The 18,934-nt window shown below is 47.4% G+C and overlaps 1 protein-coding gene across 2 annotated transcripts; it reads left to right on the top strand.

The window, feature by feature from the left end:
* Nucleotides 1–1,430: 1,430 nt before the first annotated feature.
* vamp3 (vesicle-associated membrane protein 3 (cellubrevin)) lies at nucleotides 1,431–16,112 on the top strand. 2 transcript variants are annotated; one of them, XM_088937925.1, is made up of 5 exons: nucleotides 1,431–1,512; nucleotides 9,176–9,263; nucleotides 11,533–11,691; nucleotides 13,582–13,633; nucleotides 14,138–16,112. In XM_088937925.1, coding segments are annotated over exons 1-5 (318 nt in total). In that variant the 5' UTR covers nucleotides 1,431–1,510; the 3' UTR covers nucleotides 14,155–16,112. The 2 variants fall into 2 exon arrangements, with proteins under 2 accessions (XP_088794051.1, XP_088794052.1); XM_088937926.1 differs by having other exon boundaries at nucleotides 1,498–1,697.
* The last annotated feature ends 2,822 nt before the right edge of the window (nucleotides 16,113–18,934 follow it).

Genomic DNA, 18,934 nt, shown 5'->3' with positions numbered 1-18,934 from the left:
ATCTGTGTATACCTGTTTTTTTTTAAATCCCCTAAAAATAAGACTTTAGGCTGGGCTTATGGTTGGCAGTATGAGTATCGTTGGGTCTTTTCCATGATAATAAACTCAAGTGAATTTGCTGTCAATACTGATACAGTGATAATCATAGATGAATAAATTGCTGTTATTGCAATGCTGACAGTGCAATTGTTACTTAATGCCAGAAAAAAAATAAGTGCTTGTCATAGAGACACTAATTGGAAACCGTAAATGCTGTCTGAGCGAAACACCCTGACTCTTCATTATAGCCACGATTGTTTCCTTCGGTCCAGGAGGCTCATGCTGACAGGCTCCCAGGGGTTCTGTGATTTGGGTAATATTCGCTCGGAGACCATTCTCAGTGTCTAATTCGACACAGCTGTAGGTGTCCACGTGGCGTTGGAGCATGTTGGCTTGAGACAGTTGAGGAGCACGATGAAGGTGCTACAGCTCTCTGCCTCTCTAAAACTGCTGGTTTGCAGCTCTATAGGCCATAAGCGTTGCTGTGTCATTTTTCAGAAGTATTAGTGTTCTGAATCCTAAGAGCAACATGATTTCTGGGGCACAGGTGGGGCTGCACACTGGTGGTGGTGGAGGGGAGTCCCCATTACCTGTAAAGCACTTTGAGTGAAGTATCAAGAAAAGTGCTGTGTAAGCGTAAGCAATTATTATTATTATTAAGATCAATGCTGAAATATTTACCAGAGGAGTGTTCAGGAGTGTTCATTATGGGCACTATAACTTGAGATTTCCATTGCTAAACCCGTTCAGGTCCTACCAAGCAATGAACATCACTTCTGTTCTGCCAGGATGATCTGTATAGTTCTCAACTGTGTCTCTGTTCTTCAGAATGTGTTGGAGGACGACCTGTCATTTTCCAACAGGAGTCTCCTCTCTTTATTTATAGTCTTGTTCTCGGGATGCTCGAGGCCACGCAAAGCCGGTCACACGCGTGCTCGTCACGGGTGGGCACCCGAAGGGGCGCTGGGTATCAAAGAAACAGCTGCTTGCAAACTGGTGTCTCACTCGAGTACACTTTGGAGACTTTCTAAAGTAAATCGACTTGTAGGTCAATCTTGCAATGCTGAAAAAACAACCACTTGAAACCAAAAACATAAAAAAAGCTACGACAAAAGTGAACGCATCTGATGGACAGCCCCTTTCATGAAACGTTTTTGTTTATTGCGATCAAGTTAATTATTTAGTTAATTTAATCCAGAATTATTTAACGCCAGTCATATTTGTGCAGTCTGGAGCAAAGGCAAGAACAGAAATGCACCAAACTTAAACACTTAAAATACATGGCCTCAGGCAAGGTAGAGGTTAGAAATTTGTAAAAGTGCGAGAAAACGGTCGAACAGCGACCGGGAGTGAGCTGGGAAGTGCGCTGTGTCTTTAAATCCTGCTATGAAAGTTGGTCGCACTAGCTGACACCACCTCAGCCCGATATACAGTTGGTTTCTGGTCCCTCCTCGGTTCCGTTGCGGTAATCATGTAAGTACCGCGTTTCTCCCGGTCAGACCCGGTGCCGTTCGGGCCCCGGCCCAGAGGTGGGCCGCGAAAACAATATTTCGACACCGAAACCGAGCGGCGGTTTTCCCGTTTCGACGTGTGAAGGACGCCCGTGTGAGGTGTCGGGGATGCGGGCAAAGGGCGTTTGTTCTGTGTCAAGTTGCCAGGCAAGAGCGAGGCTTCGTCTAAGTTTTGACTTGTAGGCCAACTTGTTCTGTTTTTGTTTTTAATCTTTATAACAAGTCTGTCGAGGTCTGTAACGGTAAAGCCAGGATCCAGGACACCATTGCCTGTGTGTTTGCTGCATATGTGTTACTTTGTTGAGGTTTTCTTTCTTACTATGGGAAGTAAACGCTTTTTAATGGACCCGGCGCTGTTACTCTTTTTTGAGTAAACGCTTCATTATTTTTTTTAACGTGATCACGAGTTACGTTAAAAGAAAGCCGGTAATTGATCATTCGCCACTTTGCATTTTCAGTTCTTTGTTACTGAAGAAATAACGCAGTTGAGGGGGTTTATTTTCTTGCTTTAGGGAAAAGGGGGGGCGAGGCTTCTCTGACTTAAAATTAACCGAACTTTTCCGCAGTTTTCTTTTTCTTTTTCCGTTTTGGTGTCATGTTTTAATATGCTTTATAAGAGACGTGGCGTTGTGCGGGAAATCACTTTAATAATTGACCTCGCTGTGGTCACCTCGGGTGTGTCCAGGCGCACTATCTTGCATAACTTGCTCTGAAATCACTCTTGAGAGTATATTTTAAATGGCCGGGTTTCAAACGGCTGTCCAAACCTTACATACAACAGGCAAGTTATATTTTTAAAAGCTCGCTTAAAGCATGGGGCGCTTATCTCGGAGGTAGCACCTATTAATCGCTATGCCCACAGTGCTAGTGTTAACACTCCCAGGAAAATGGCAGTTTGGGTCGTTGTTTGATTATGTTCAACTTGGTAAGTCATATGCACAAGGTACGACATCTATTATATTTAGGAAGAAAAATGCAATGCAAAGGACTGGGGAATTCTGTTCTGAACAAAAAGCCTAAGAAAAGTATATCCTCGTTACTAATTAATCGATTTTTCTGCTGCTTTTATTCAAATCAAATATTTAGCATCCCATTTACACACCTGGACAGTCTGCTGAAGCTGTGTGGGCGAACGCTAAGGAGGGGGATCGTTAGACTAAAAGATCACCTCAGATCTTCTTGGTAAACTAAATTAAAAGACAGATGTTATAGGTGGAAGTACGTCCTACATGAAGTTTGCAAGCCTTCCTCGTTCCCATGTGTCTCTTTCCCCCTACGCATTTCATTTTCCTCCCAGCTCGTGGGGGCTTGCTGGCCGGGGGGATTCGCATCCCTAAGGTTTCCCTGTGCCTGCTCGAGACCCGCCCTTTACGCTGGGTCCGTGTCCCGATCCCTGCAGCTCTCGGGTGGTTGAAGTGGCTACAGGCAACGGGTGGATGGGGTCTCTGAGGCAAGAGGCGTTGGTGGCCTTTCGGACGAGGTGACGTCACGCCAGGGCTGCTTTGAGGTCGTTCCTAGCCCGTGTTTCCATTCTTGCGTACTGCAGGCGCTCCTCCTATAAGATCAGATCACTTTATCGGCCCTATACAATGTCTTGTATTAGGAATTTGTCTTTTCACAGACCCCAGCTTGCTCTCCATGAGACACACAGACAGGGAGAGAAGCTTGGGGTCAGAGCGCAGGGTCAGCCATTGTACAGCGCCCCTGGAGCAGTTGGGGTTAAGGGCCTTGCTCAGGGGCCCAACGGAGTAGGATTCCTCTGCTGGCCGCGGCAACCTTCCAGCCACAGGCGCAGATCCTGAGCCACAGAACCACCACGCTCCGTCTTCCCCCCTTCGCCCTGTCCAACTGCCACGACGGCCGTACTTGCGGCTGGAGCCCAGTGAGGCTGGCAGTGGTGCCAGCCGGTCCCCGGCCCCTTCGCCTCCTGCCTCGGTGGAGCAGCGTCGTGGGCGCGGGCCGACCGCCTCGCTCCACTGGTGGGGATGAAGGGGCAGAGATCCGCCTCAGGCATGTGATCGCCCCAGGCAGGCCAGAGAGGAGGTTTCTGCTTCAGCCGCGGGGAGATGGCCAGCTGTGTGGCGCAGTGCCTTTGTGTTCCTGCTGGGGATCAGCGCGTGGCTCTGAATCGCAAGATGTCGCAACAGCTCAGGCTGTGCTTTACTTGGGGCTGTTCCCGGGCAGGGAGACAGGATACGTCCATTCCTTGAGACACAGGAAGCCCCCGGCGTTCCTACGTGCTGCCTGGATCCTGAGGATGTCTTGGGTCTCTGCAGAATCGCGCTGGAAAGTGAATTTAGAAGATTAAAGAACACCGGAAATACCTCGTCTATTCATGCATCATTTAAAATACTTTATACTTTGGTTGCCGACAATCTGAACACGACGGTTATCTCTTGTAGTATAAAATAGCGGTCTGATACTGGCTGCTGAGAAAAAGAGTCACACAGCCAGAAGAATATTAATCCCCTTAGGTGTTTGTTAGTCTGACTGCAGAGGAAACACAGAATATTGCATTGTGGTTCATGTGTAGCTTGGAGGGGACTTTTCTGGCTTAGTTTATAGATCCCCTATTGTGGAATAAGGCACTGGCGCCTGTTTTATGTCAACGTTTAGTCAGCGACGGCTCTGGTTCATCATGTTTGTGGCTGTCAGTCTAATTGTCTGACCCCAAGTGTTGTACACCCTGAATAACATCAATAGGTGGTGTCTACCTGCTTCTTTAGAACAGGCTGCAAATAGTAAATAATAATGGGAAAAATGCAAAGTTTACATTCAGCTTAGCCTCTGTTGTTTGTTCCTCATTAGTCCCTTAATCCGTCCATCCTTTCTGTAACCGAGTCTTCTAATTCTGGGTCACAGGGATACAACTCACTGTATCCTGCCCCGCGGCCTAGTGCCTGTTGTTTGCTGGGATAGGCTCCGACTCTCCCGCCACCCTGGACTGGATAAAGCGCTCAGAATATGGATGGATACGTTGTTGCCAAAATTAAGTGAGGAATATCCCCCCTGGAGTTCAGAAGACATCTGCAGTCCCTTTAGCCGTTCATGCCGTTCACAAACTCTGTTGTTTGTTTGTGAAACAAAACTGAGAGGTGCTCATATTGTAGTTGTTTCCTTTGATAGAAAAATGACTCAAGTTGCAGTGAAAAGTGTTCACTGTTGTACAACAATATTTACAGACAGTGGGACTTAGACATCCCGACAGGCCCCTCTGCACCCATGACAAATATTCATATAAGTTTTATACATTTTTAAAGGATGGGGACAATGACTCAAGAAAGTAGTGGAAAAAAAACTTCTACAGATTATGTAGTGAAACCCAGAAAAACATTTTTTTTATGCTTTCTTTTGTTGGAACAACTTCAGTGGGCCTGAGATTCCGTTTCTCAGTGGCACACAGTTCACTCCAGGGCCTGTGGGAGATGGATTCCCTGGTGTCCTTCGGCAGGAATTTGCAGTCCTGCCAGGCCAGAAGCTCAGGTACTAAATTAATGGGCTTTTTCTCCTAGCAGGACTTCCAGTACAAACAGTCCAGTGCAGTGTGTCTGTGTAGGCTTTCGTTCCAGTTTGGCTCTGTATTACTGGCTTCATTGGATTGAGCAGCTGCCCTGAGCTCTTAAGCAGCTGCTGCTGTACAGAGATTTTGAAAACCTGTAGGGACACCAGCCCTCCAGGACGAGGATTGGACAGCCCTGCTTTAACATGCACCCCCGAATTCGATTGTCCAAGAAATCCCCACAATAAATGTGGAACAGCAGAGCTATTTCAGTTTCTTTTCTTCTTGGTTGCCAGCTTAAAAGTCCACTTCCGCCACTAGTGGGAAGATATTTGACTTTCCTCTTTGGACCATAAATGTGGCTCATTGTTTGTCCTGCCTGTAATAACCTGCTTCCTGATTCTCAGCTGAATACAGGCACATAGCCGTATCTATACTAGAGCCAGATTTCCATGCCTCAGTGCTCTCACCGCAGCGTGACAATTCAGTGTAAAGAAAATCCACGCCCCTTTGGTGAGGATAGTGTTTATGCTGTAATTCCCCTCTTGTCCGATCCCCATCTCCTGATGGGGAAGTGCAAGTCACGTGATCGGTTTTGAGACGTCACAAGATGAAGGTATTAATGTGAAAATCAAATACAAGCACTTTACAAATTCATTGTGAGATGTTCTGTTGAATTTGTAAGGCAGTGGCACAGTATCGTGTTGGTTAGCATTGCTGCTTGAGCGCTGGGGTCCTAGGGTCACTTCTGGACCTGAGGTGCTGTCTGTGTGGAGTGTATACGTTCTTCCCAGGTTTGCATGTAGCTCTGGTTTCCTCCCACAGTCCGAAGACATACTGGTAGGTTTGTTGGCTTCTGGGACACCCGAAGAAGGCTCCACAGCCGAAACGTTTGTTTCTTTTCAGCATGCGTTATTGTGGGTTAGAAATGCAGATTAAGCTGAACACAGGGAGTATGCAAACTTCACACAACTACTGGGATCAACCTCAGGATCCAAAGTGCTGTGAATACCTAGTTCCATATTTAGAAATTGTTTGAATCTGTTTTTTCCTAATAAGGTGTCCACAAACTGAAATGGTACCCGTGCAGAAATCCTTTAGGATGCTAGTTCGAGATGAAGACACGGTCTCTCGTGTTGCGGTGAAGCGGTGCTTCTCTCGTGGCCTGGATCTGAGCGTGTGAGCGGAGCGCTGAGGCCTGGGCTTCCTGTCAGGCGTGCCCTGGGCTGTGGGGTGGCTGGGGGGGATCGGCACCATGCTGGCTTCACCCTGTCTGCAGACGTGTGCTGCACCAGGACACTCTGAGCGCATCTGGGCTGGGAGAGTCGGGTGATAGTCAGAACCAGTGTAGTGCAGTGTAGAAGATTCAAGATTTCTTCATTTGCCATATACCACAAGTGTATTGGAATGCGTACTCGTTCAGCTGTACCCAGTAACATTAGAGAGAAAAAAATATACAGTATATATGCACAAATGACAAACTGACATGGACAATAAATTGAGACAACGGTGCAGTACCTTAAAGTGCAGATGCTAACTTGTGCAGGTGCCAAATTGAGCTGTTTAAGATGCCGAATGCTTGGGGGAAGAAACCTTTTTTTCAAATCTGCTGGTCAGTGCTCTGAGCTGATGCTATTAGATTTTCTTAAGGAATAGCAGAAACGCCCCATTCTCATCCTCGCTGTGATCGTTCAGCCGCCCCTTGATGTGCTGTAGCAATCTTGACAGCGGTTTGCCACAGCGCGCCTTGCAGAACTGTGCTGTAGCTTACAAGCAGCTCGTGACCATGGGCACAGAGGAGAGAAAAAACTCACAATGGGGGGGAATAAAACTCTGGGGGTCCGAGGGCCCCCCTCCTCCTCCATGGAACACGCTAGCGGCACGTTAATGTGTATCTCCTGCTTTTGTTTGTGGAGCACGACATCTGTGACGTGGGACTGTCTCAAGGTCTTCTGTGTCCGGAGTTTGTGTAAAGTTGTGAAAGTTTCTTGCGCCCTCTACTGGGAACAATAAGTACTGGAGGTTCAGGACATTTTTATTAAATGGATTTTGAATAAACGTGAGACTCCATTATCATTAAAACCAATTTTTGTATCTGTGGGGAAAAGAATACATTAATGTATTCTTAGTGGTTTATAAAGGAAGCAGTAACTCCAAATACTGTTCTTGCTGTTCTTTAGATTTTCCAGTAACGTTTTTGTGAAAATTAAGAGTACAGTACGCCAGCTGCTGTACACAAAAGCACAACTGATACCCTAAATAACATAAATTAACACACAAAGTAAGACTTAACTGCAGTTTAAACCTGACCTTTAGCTGCAGTTAACTTAACAAATCAGAATTTTTTAAACGGGCAGTATAGCTGCTTTTGGCAAGACTCGACAGAGAATGACATCAAGGCTCTTGAAGCTTTGCTGAATTCCCTAGTTTCAAGGTCAGGATTACTGGGGAATTATGATCGCCAGTCACCACGCTTGAGGATCAGACCAGAGGTAAACAGATGGTGCCATTATCAATGCTGTCTCGCGACACACCGATAACCTGGCCCGTGGAGTCAGTGAAGAGAATTGTCAGCATCGGGTATTTTGCAGTAATACAGATACTTCTGGATGGTAATCTTGGCTCATCTCCTTGCATTCACCCATCCTTTTTCTAACTGCTTCTGCCAATTCAGCATCACGGGGCAGCCTATCCCAGCAAGCAATGGGCACAAGGCAGGGTACACCCTGGGTGGGACGCCAGTCCATCACTGGACACGCACACACATACACACCAGGTTCGGTTTTCTTAGAAGTCAGTTGACCTGCCAGTATAGTTGCGGAGTTTGGGAGGAAACCCACTCGAACACGAGGAGAGCGTACAGAAAGCACCGAAGGAATCGAACCCGGGGCCCCAGCGCGGCGAGGCAGCAGCTCTGACCTCTGCGCTGCCCTGCCGCCCTCCTCACATACGTGCGGTGTGTGGAGATCCTGTACAAGGCAACATGCTGCTTTATAAGTTTTGCCTACTTGGAACAACAGCTGAAGTTTGGCTGCTTCATAAGTGATCGTGGAGTTATGTGATCAAAACGTGCTGGAATAGGCGCAGGCGATGTGAAATCGGTGACTGCGAGGTATTTGCGGGGAAGGAACTTCTCCCAAGCCTGCGGGAATTCACGAGCAACCGTGCTGTGACACCATGACACCATTAAGTGTGAAATCGGGCAGCATGTCACAGACCTAGCACAGCAATTCTGTCATTTTACCCAAATGGACAATATAGAGACCTGTATTTCCTCTCTGAAATTATCCTACTGCTCCAATGCCATGTAACCTGACAATAAATAAGGAACTTTGCTTCGGTGACACAGCAGCAGGCTGTCTTCAGGACCGAGTTTCACAAGAGTTTTGGGCGCGGATGCAGTCATAGAATCTGTTATAACGTACCTTCACGAAAGAGGTTTTTTTCCACCTACTGGGATGAAACCGGTGTCGCCACCCTCTGTTGAAATAGCCTGTGGCTGAAACTTACCCATCACTACTGCCTTCACAGGCTTGAGCTCCAAAAAACGGGTGTGTCCGCCACATTGATGGGGACGTGTTTATGATGATACTGCTGATGATTTGTTTGTTATTATTAGCATCTTTATGTTTGAATTTATTGACAAAACTGTTTCCAAAGAGGGTTCAAATACAGTGCTGTGTTAGCAAAAAGGGTACACGAAAAATTGCTAGGTCAGGATAGGGAGTATGCAGCACAGAGTATGCATTTGGGAACACAGCCTTCCGAGACGATTGAGCTGTTCAGTATCATAGCTGTTACTGAATGAATACGTCTTCTGATGCTCCTAGACCCTTCATCAGTGATGTTTCTGGGTTCAACGAGTGTTTCAGGTATTTCAACAGGGTCCGCCCTCCCCCAGGTGACCCAGCTGAGGCCGATCTGACCTCAGCTTGTGTATGGTGGCACTAAAACTAATCCTCATGGATCTCCTCTCTTGAGCCAGAATGATCTTGCTGGCTCATCCTGCTGCTTCGGTTGTCTTGCGGCTGACTCGTTCCACTCCAGCCCAGCAGGGGGAGCTGTGGGCTGACGGCAGTGATTGTTGGCACCTGCCCTGAGACTGTGTGCTTGGCTTGATTGACAGGGCAGCCCCAGCTCCAGAAGGCTCCAGTCCCTCCAACATGGCGGGCTCGAACCGCCGGCTGCAGCAGACCCAGGCGCAGGTGGACGAGGTAGGAGAAGCCGCCATTCCGGTGTGACGGCGCTCTTTCGTGTCGCTGCCCGTCTGTAGCGCTCGGCCGTCTTGGAGGGGGCCAGCGGGAGTTCAGCGGCCCAGTCATGTGTCCTGCTGAAAACCCCAGTGTTTGGACAGTTCCATTCAGGAGCACATCTGTGGGGATCTGGGATCATAGTGGCATACGAAGTGGGTGCCTTTTCGCTTTAATGACACATGTTGTTTTGAAATCTTCCTCTAATATACACCAGATGTCGGTTTTGGGTTGCTTCATCCAGAACAAACCAAACATACCTTGTTGTTCGAGTTCAGGTAAGGGTGCCAAAGGTTAAGAGGGCGCCAGACTTTGGCTGATGGTGAGCTTTCCTGGTCGTGCAACCTGTGGCTAAATAACTGCGCTCCGGACTTCTGAAAGGAATCGTTCTCTGGGAGATTCTACAGCAAACTCGACCAAAGGCAGAAAAACCCATTGGAAAGGAGAGTGGTGGTTGTGCCACATTTTACATTACTGTATGAAACAACCAGAATTGAACTGCCCTCCAGGTCCTCCGTCCGTTGTGAGGAAATTTAACCGAGATGTCTGGGAGCAAGTCCTGAGAAACATCCACAGCCATTAGTGTGGAAACAAATCAGAACCGTTAGAAACAAGACGAGGGTAAGAGAGAGAGAGAGAGCCAGGGTATTAGCTTTGGTTTTAACTCTTTGAGCTTTTAATGGGAGCTAGATGAGTTGAACTGCATGCTTGTTAGTATTATTATTTCTACCATTTGTTTTGTGCTTTGATTTGAGGATATCTGACATTTTTAAATGTGTGGGACACCGTTCAGAACAGTCCCAGCTAAAATGCAAAATTTCTCCCCTGAGCAGCTTCTGTAGGGCTGATGAAAAGCAGTGTGCTGTGAGAATTGAGCCTCACTGTAATTCCAATTACTTAGGTTAATTAAGAAACTGCTCAAGCATCAGGATCTGCTTCCAGACGGATGGGTACCAATTTAAAAAATACAGAAATTGACATTTCAAATCTTAGAATAGATTTGATTTAAGGTTCTTGCAAATGTCTAACGCACATTTGCCCTGGTACCCTATTTAGCCCATCTGTAGTGACATTTGCCCGGGGACAAGAATGCTGATCAACAAGTTGAGGAAGTGAGTGCATGCAGGTCACATGCTAGCTGAGCCTGCCTCAGCCTCCCAGCCCGTCGGTCTCGGGGTAGGCGATTGTCATAGGCTCCCTGGCTCTTATGCAACAGCCTCCTCGGTTACATAACCACCACATGGGGTTCCACGTTGTCCTCACCGCCTCTTAAAGGGGCGGCCGTGGCACTCTTGTCTTAAAGGAGCTACAGGGGGAGGGGAGGGGAGGTCGGTGCCTGTCAAGCGTGCACTGATCGCATCCGCAGACACCTTCCTGTCACTGTGAATCAGACACGTGACGGCAGAGCGAGACTTATAATTCGTCACCCTCTCACACGCACGCTTTCATCTGAGATCTTCGGGTTCTGTTCCTTCAGGCCAGTAATTTCCAGCCAGTGGATCAGAGACCCCTAGAGATTGTCCAGGGGTTTTCCAGGAACAAAATGTTTTATTCATGGTAAACGTCTGTTTTAACTAGCATGTATTTGCAGAGGCACAGGGCAGTCCTGGTTACTTAATGAATCACAACATGGGAGAAAACCAGTGCAAGAGGAATCCTCTGAAACTGGGGGCTCTCCAAAACCGTTAACAGTTTAGTGATGAAGTGTGGTGTTATACATGACGTAGGAGGTAAGGAGTCACCCAGATGATTTGGATGTTTGATCCCCCAGGAGAAAGAGGGAGGTGGTGGATTTTGAAAAGGCGCATCAGGTGAAACATACGCTTAAAAAAAAGAAGTTTATCAATATACTTGTTGTCATGGGTGTGCCGGCCCAGATCTTAGAGTGTCTTTTTGGGGGGTGAAATTACAACTGCATGCTTTGTCTGCATTATGCTTTGTATTAACTAATTTCTTTGTGTTCACAAATGAGATAATTATACAACATAATCTATTAGTCCATTAAACCACAGACCATATCAATCCAAGAACACCACGCGCTTGGCAAACCAATGCTAACAGACAGAAAATTACCCCCATTCATCACTGTTAACGAGCGTAATATTGCAGGACGTTACCTGTGATCATCTCCTGGGGACTCATTCGGATGTCCTCCTGCCTGGTTGTCGGGCCGGCGGATGTAGATGCACAGCAGTCCCTGTGCGCTCACGCTGCGCCCCGTGTCTGTCCGCAGGTGGTGGACATCATGCGCGTCAACGTGGACAAGGTCCTGGAGAGAGACCAGAAGCTGTCGGAGCTGGACGACCGGGCCGACGCGCTCCAGGCCGGGGCCTCCCAGTTCGAGACCAGCGCGGCCAAGCTGAAGAGGAAGTACTGGTGGAAGAACTGCAAGGTGAGGGAACCGGGGGGTGCAGCTCCCACACTTTCTACCCCAACACTGTTACTAATTACCTCACAGTGGGAGTGACGTGGTTAACCAGGATGACTTGCATTCATCCAAAGGAGGGTATAGTTCCTCAAACTTATACAAGTTACCATTGGAGTAAAAACAGTGTGTATCTAGTGCAGGATGCACAACAGAAGCAGTGTAGAACATGTAGCGTCATAAGAACTACCATTTCTTCCTAGGAGGGGTTTGCCACGTTGCCATGCAACAAACTTGTTTTTTCTTCAGATTCTTAGAGTGACCCAAATGTTTGCCAGACTGTTTCAGTACTATGTGTACCGTCTTTGTACAGCAAACTAGAATTTCCTCTATTAAAAGACATAGCGTAGGTGTATAAGAGCAGTTTATGATGACGAATGAACCACCTGAAATCCAGCTCTCTGCGGTAAGAGGAGCAGAGTGCCACAGGGTGTTGTATCGGGATTCTTTCTAACGCAGGAGGAAGTCTTGGATCATTGTATTAACGCGCATGAAGTGGACAGGCAGACCTTGGGAAGGTTTAGAGGAGACAAGGGGCTGGACGATGGGATGTGAAATAGTGCAGGATGGGAATGAAATCACTCATGACTAAAAACAGAACTGACACGCCCACCAGATCTAGTAAATTCACCATCACATCTCAAGATACGTAGGAACAGAATTAAAAATGCCTAGATACCAAAGAGTAGGGGTGTCCAAACCAAGCAGTCCATGTTTTCAACAATAAATGGCCTAATTGAACTAATGATTGGCTTAATGACAGCAATTTAAAAGCATTTTCTAGCTCTGTAGGCTCTGCTGATTCAGAGAGCCCTATGTGACCAGTGGGAATGTGGCCCTTCAGGAGTGGAGTTGGGACTCGCTGTGTAAACATCTGTGGCGTATACTGTAAACCTGTAGAATGGTTCCCAGTCTTGACCACATGGGGGCGACAGTCTCCCCCCAAGAAGCAGGCTGCTCAAATAGCGTCATGGCATTCCACCTGAGAGCGTCAGCTTAATCTGGAGGAGACTGAACGTGGAGTATTCCCAGGTGTGTAACACAAAGGAGCCTTTCGGGTGAGAGAGCAGTCTGCTGTACACCTCTGCGAGCGCAGGTCTTCGGTGGAGAAGACGGGACCGCAGGGCCTTGGGCCAGCGCTGACAGAGGGACGAGTGTGCGTCTCGCAAATGTGCTGAAAGGAGGGGAGCTAAGAACAGCTAGAGAGCAGTGACCCAGCTGGGTGATTTGCTGCCCCACATGGGAGTAAGGGGCAAAATGTCCTGCCGTCCCCAAGTCGTTTGGGGGCTGGAGAGAGGGGTTGTTGGGACTCTGGTGGCTCAGCAGTGGAGGAGTAGGACGTGGCACCCAAGACCTAATCCTACTGATGGAAAGAAAGGCAGGCGGCAGGCATGCACCTAGCGAGACGCACAGGAGCAGGCAAACCCCGAAGGAGCCCTGCCGAGACTGGCACCCCCCCGAATCGGGACAGAGTGAGAGCCGTCACCCCGGAAGGTTGGCCAGGACGCCGGGGTGACACCCCTACTCTTGTCGAGAAACACCCTGGGATTTTTAATGACCACAGAGGGTCAGGACCTCGGTTTTACGTCTCATCCGAAGGACAGCGCCTGTTTACAGTATAGTGTCCCCGTCACTATACTGGGGCATTAGGACCCACACAGACCGCAGGGTGAGCGCCCCCTGTTGTGGATCAGCACATGTCTGGTCTTTCCCCTGAGTTGTATTTGATACTTTTCTACAGACTCATTCTGTGGCAGTAATACTATACGTGCCACAACCTGCTCTAAGTAAGGGCCTTGGCACAATGGAGAGAAACTGAGAATCTAACACGGGTTTTGTCTGCTTTGTCATGCACAGATGTGGGCAATTTTGATAGCTGTGATTCTGATCATCATCATTATCATCATCAGTAAGTATCGAACTTGTTTTTTTTTTGTCCGACTGTCTCTGGCTTACAGCCAAGAGAAAGAAACCTTTTGAGAATTTTTTACAAACAAGCTAGCCATATTTTGGAGAAAATATTTAAATTTCCCCGCTTCGAAAAAATCGATTCTTTTGTTTCTCGGTGACGTGGCCTAGCCTCCTTCTGCTAAGTGCTGGTGTGACGGAGAGAAACGCTCCCCATCCTTCCTGCGGTGTAATCACATGGTCTTCCTAATCGGAGTGTGCATCACAACCCCTCCATTCTCTTTGGCAATACGTAGCTATTCAGAGGTGCCTGTTAAAAAGGTTTGAGGGATTTTTAAAGCAGAGTAATAAAACCTGTGATCTAACTGGCTTTCTATTATGTCCCGCCTAAATAATATGACGAAGCTGTCGAGGTGCTTCAGAGCTGACCTTGTGAACGGGAAGGAATGAAACACTCACACGCTGGCTTTGTCTTCTGTTAAACCTGGCTTTCTTGTTTGTGCAGTTTGGAATGTGTCCTAGAGCACCTGAGCCGAGGAATGAAGTGACTCGGAGGAAGAGAGGTCCGCATTCCAGCACTAAACTGTTCTAACCTGCTGAGATCCACAGCTCCTGTTTATCTGTAATATACTGAACAGGTGTTGTTGTTGTTGTTTTTTTTTTTTAATGATTTTGAATGTGGATGAATGGCCCTCCGGGCGTCTGATTCAAGAAGTGCCTGTTTCACAATTTTTTTGTTGTTTTTAAACTACTGCTAAATTCACACTCCATCGTTCGCCTTGAGCACGGCCGAGCGCGGCTCAGCCAGGGCGGACGTGAGCTGTCTTGCAGACGATGTTGCCTGTCACTGCACCGTGGCCCGGCTACAGACCTTCACTGTAACACTGCTTCTGTGTAGACATTAACATCGGGCAGAAGAATAGATCCGGGTTCCTGTTGCTACAAATCTGCAACTTCAGAGTTCATGGCATGATTTGAGTACAGCTTGACTAGGACAGAAGAGAAAAGTGTGTAGTTAACTCTTGCTTACCTGGCGTTTTTCCACTGCCTTGGATGTTTCTCAGTCATTTTTCTGGGATTGGGTCATCTGAAGAAACTCTTGAGAGAAGTAGTACAGGGGTGGGTGACACAGTATCGTAATTTCACCCAGAAGAACATAATCACAGAATCGTAGTTAAGATTCCAGACCTATAAGCTGTCGGTGTAAATCAGTAATTGTGTAAAGGGTTTTACACAATCAATATGCATCGTTCTCTTCTGTCGTGGGTTTTATTAGCCCTGTTCTAAGTAGTGAAACTTTCCTTCTGCATATGTCTGAGTTGATTACACTTTGTGGTACAGGGTTGAGCATTCAAAGGCACTGGTGAAGACCTTACTACCAATTCTGTGTTTTTAAAAACTTCCATAAAACCAAAATGCGCTACACATCTTTTTTTTTTTTCAACTTTATTTCAGTTAAACATTAAATGATGCCGGTCTTACATGAAACATTACTTGCAGTTTGAAAATCTGCAGCAGAATTCTGCCCCTATGATTAATTGTACTTTAGAAGTGAACCCTGTGTCTGGAGCAGCAGTGCACTGCTGGCTGAGCCCCTCCAGGCACAGCACAGGATCAAGCCCTGGGCACTAGTGAGCTTCAGGTGTCCAGTTACACACGTTGCTCATCTCTCCTGTTAGGCCTCATGGTGTTCCCTGCGTGTCAGAAAGCACATGGCTTAGAGAGCTTACTGTGTCAAAGGAGCACGACCGCACTTCCTCCTTCTCTCAGTGGGACAGGGGCAGTAGCACTGAACAAGACTGATTAATACTGGGGAATGCCAGAAAAAAAATAGAAAATAAATTGCTGCTTCAGTTTTTAGTTTAAAGAGAAAAAAACATCCTTATGGGTGCTTTCTAAGGTAAAAGCACAGTAGGCTATCTTCTGACTGCCTTTGGCTGGCACAGTTCAAGGTGGCTCGAGTTGTCTGGGAGTCTGCAGGAGTTGGGGGGCAGCAGTGACAGGCTTCACTCTTGTCACCCACCCGCTCTTGAGAGAGCCGCCAGAAACGCAGCCTGCCACGATGGCCAGAATCATCCAAATTGACACGTTCCTTAGTGCCTTCAAAACACCCTCGTCTTAAGACCAGAAGGCAGCTCCACATGCACGGCTGTAACAGAACTGTTTCTCTATGCGGTATGGTTTCCTACCAGATTGAACCACATTTCTCATTGCCACTGTCCTCAGAATAAGGAACAGTTGTCACCTCCCCTACATACTTGTAAAAGTGCCCGTGACCTCTGGAGCTGTCTTTCTGTAGTCATTCCTGGAGTATAAGTGCCAAACAGGCTGTTATATTACTGGTGCACAGGCCAGACCCTGGTCTTTGAATGTTTTGTATAATACAAGTGCAATTACTGGAAATATTTGCCTTAAAACTCTTAAGCACCAAACTTTGCTTGTGTTGTTGTAGCTTAATAAAATGGATAACGCATCATGGATTTACTGATTGTTTTGTTGTTGTTTTTTTTACTTTTTCGCATGAACATTGAGGGATAGCAGGACACAGAATAGCAAGGCTGGTGTGTGAACTCCCGACTCCAGTCTGGATTCAGTCCCAGTCCTTCAGAGCCACAAAGCGCCACTCTCCAGACAGAGGACGTCGGCACGATGCAGGTTCCTAGGAAATCAAGCTCTTACAGCAGGCTCAAGTGATCCCTGTCGCAGTTAATCCAATGCGTAAGGGAGTTGGAGGAGTTTTAGGGCATTGTTCTTTAAATCGCAGTCATTTCTAGAAGTTGTGTGGGAGTAGGGCATTAAATTCGTCGCATCCCACAATCCATTTCGCCCGGGGTGTGTTTAAATGTGCTGCAGTACGTTCCTGCGCATGTTCTTGGAGCTGTGATCGTCGGCACACACTGACACTGCCTTTGTGAGTCTTGACATGTCTGTTATATTCACAGAAGACCATAATGTAGATTAAGAGTTCTTATGTAAATCTAGCATGCAGGCCCTTCCTCTCCCTCCAGGGGTCAGGCCTTGGACACCTCTCCTGGTTGTCTTCCCCTGCCAGACCTCTGCCCCTACGAGGCCAGCTGCTGAAAACACACCCTGGCGCTGGAAGATAGAAGGTAACCGATGTTTCTGAAGTCCCAACCCTGCATTTCTTCTGTATATATATATTATGGTGACTTCTTTTGGGGTTGGCTCAGTCTCGGCCAGATCGGCTCACAGACTGCTCAGCCCATTCTTGAAAGATCTGCACTTGCTTTTGGTTTTACGAAGGCAGCATAGTTGTTACCATTAACGTGTACAACGGGATGTTTTTATTTCCTTTTCTGGAGTGAAAGCACACAGAGGAGGTGCTCCGGGAACAAAAGAGAGGTTTGTTCCGAGCTCTCATGCGAAGGATGTTGGAATTCCACATCTGGCACTTCCGGATGTCGGAGGAGGGAGGTCAGATCGGGACAATGCCTTGCACAGATGTTTGTTTTGGCAACAGTTTGTTGTTGCCATGTGGATCGGGCCAACTTTCGCTGGGTACACTTAATCCGTCCAGGATTCGAATATGTGCACAAAATTACGGAAATCTACTTTTTGGGGGGATTGCAACCGTTTTAAACAAAGTATGTACATGTCAGCATTCAGGTATAAAAGATGAGTAAATGAAAATGTATGATACAAGCCAGGCAAGTGCTGAGAATGTTAAAATGACAGACTTGAAAGCTTTAATATTTCTCCACTGTGGATCACCTATTCGGGAGACGGAGGCTCAACAGCCGGGGGTTGAATTTGCTCATCGAGAGGATTTGGCTCAAACTGCGAACGGGGACCATGGTCTCCACTGCTGGATTTGAAGGGTGGGGGAGGCCAAACTTGGTGGAGCTGTCCAGTAATAATACGTTTAGACGCCTGCAGACAGACCACGATGAATGATGAAAAATAAGACGTCCATGCGAGAAAGGAGACCTTGGGTTTTATATTCTCTACAATCACAATGCTCAGCCTTTTAATCGCAGCATCCCAGGTAGGATCGGGTCTCGGACCCAGTCCCTGGAGGGCCAATATCTTGAGAATACTCGAAACACAAAGCACCCTGAAGAGCTGGGAGATGTTGAATTAGTCCAGTTGAACCAGTAACCAGCTGGATTGAAAACCTGCAGGCATGCTGGGATCCGGACTGGGCAGCTCTGCGCTGCCCTTCTCTATAGCCCTGATCGGCTAAATGTTTTCTAGACACGAACCTGTGGGACTCCGGGCCCTGAGGTTCAGAGCTGTGTCGGTCTTTGAGAGGGCTTGTTGGAAATCGAGGGTAAGGAGTCGAGGACTTGATGCTTCTTCCCGGCCTCAATCGCTTACAGACTGTTTATTTTTTAACCAAAACATTTGTTCTCTTTCCCATATGAAATGCGCTTTAAAACTATAATAGAGCTTTGATGCCTTTTTGGTCACGGTATATTTTACAGTGTTTCAAGCGCTAAAAAGATGTGTCTCTCACGGTGACACAGTCTAGACCGCTCTATTCTGGAAAAAAACGCGCATCTATACACAGGTAATTGCGCTGACAAGTCGGATCTTAAAAATATAACGCCTATGTTTATAGATTTGTATTGATAGAAAATGAATAGTTAATAAAATGAATAGAAAGTCTGTATAAAGTGCTGTCGTTATGAAACGTTTGAATCGAAAGCTCCGAGAGCGCAGCTTTTACAATTAATTGTATTTTTTTAAAGACAACTGCACCCTGTTATTTGCAAACCAATCTAATGGTCCATGGGTGATGCTTAATAAAACGGCTTTCATCCAATAAATCATGTTCTTCAGTCCGGCGGTGTGTTTCCTGGTCACACGTCTTCGGGCTCCGAACTGGACTGACAAAACACAGAGACACTGCTCAGCTCTACAGCCTGTTTGAAGTAAATACCACCTTAAAATAAAAGTAACGTGTTTTTCTTGATATCCTAGCAGAAACAGACGAGCGCTTCCTGCGGTGCATACAACAACACAACACCCGCTCGCCTCACCTCCTGAACTAGTTTCTCTTTTTTATTCAGCCAGAAAGAGATGACGTCACCTCCCCCGAGCATGCGCCCTGGCCGCCTCTGCCCCGTAATGTGGGCCAGGCTTTCCGCTGTTGTGTAACATGGAGGTACACGTGAGGAAATCGAGATAGTGGCGACGAGTCCAACAAGGGGGGGGGACACGCCCCCGCCACGGCCCACCGGCCAATCACATCCGAGGAGGCGGACGCGACTGCCCAATGCGGGGAGAGGGGGCGTGGCCCGGGAGGCCCGCACTCACGTTGCGCTGATGTCGGCGTCCA

Source organism: Atractosteus spatula, chromosome 20 (assembly GCF_055471065.1).
Source record: "Atractosteus spatula isolate fAtrSpa1 chromosome 20, fAtrSpa1.hap1, whole genome shotgun sequence".
NCBI lineage: Eukaryota > Metazoa > Chordata > Actinopteri > Semionotiformes > Lepisosteidae > Atractosteus > Atractosteus spatula.
Note: the sequence above shows the minus strand (reverse complement) of the source record. Positions and strands in the feature narration are given on the sequence as shown.

Excerpts from the sequence above, each read along its gene's own strand:
- vamp3 (XM_088937925.1), top strand. Across the intron at positions 9,264-11,532 it reads CCCAGGCGCAGGTGGACGAG|GTGGTGGACATCATGCGCGT; the intron begins GTAGGAGAAGCC and ends GTCTGTCCGCAG. Across the intron at positions 11,692-13,581 it reads ACTGGTGGAAGAACTGCAAG|ATGTGGGCAATTTTGATAGC; the intron begins GTGAGGGAACCG and ends TGTCATGCACAG.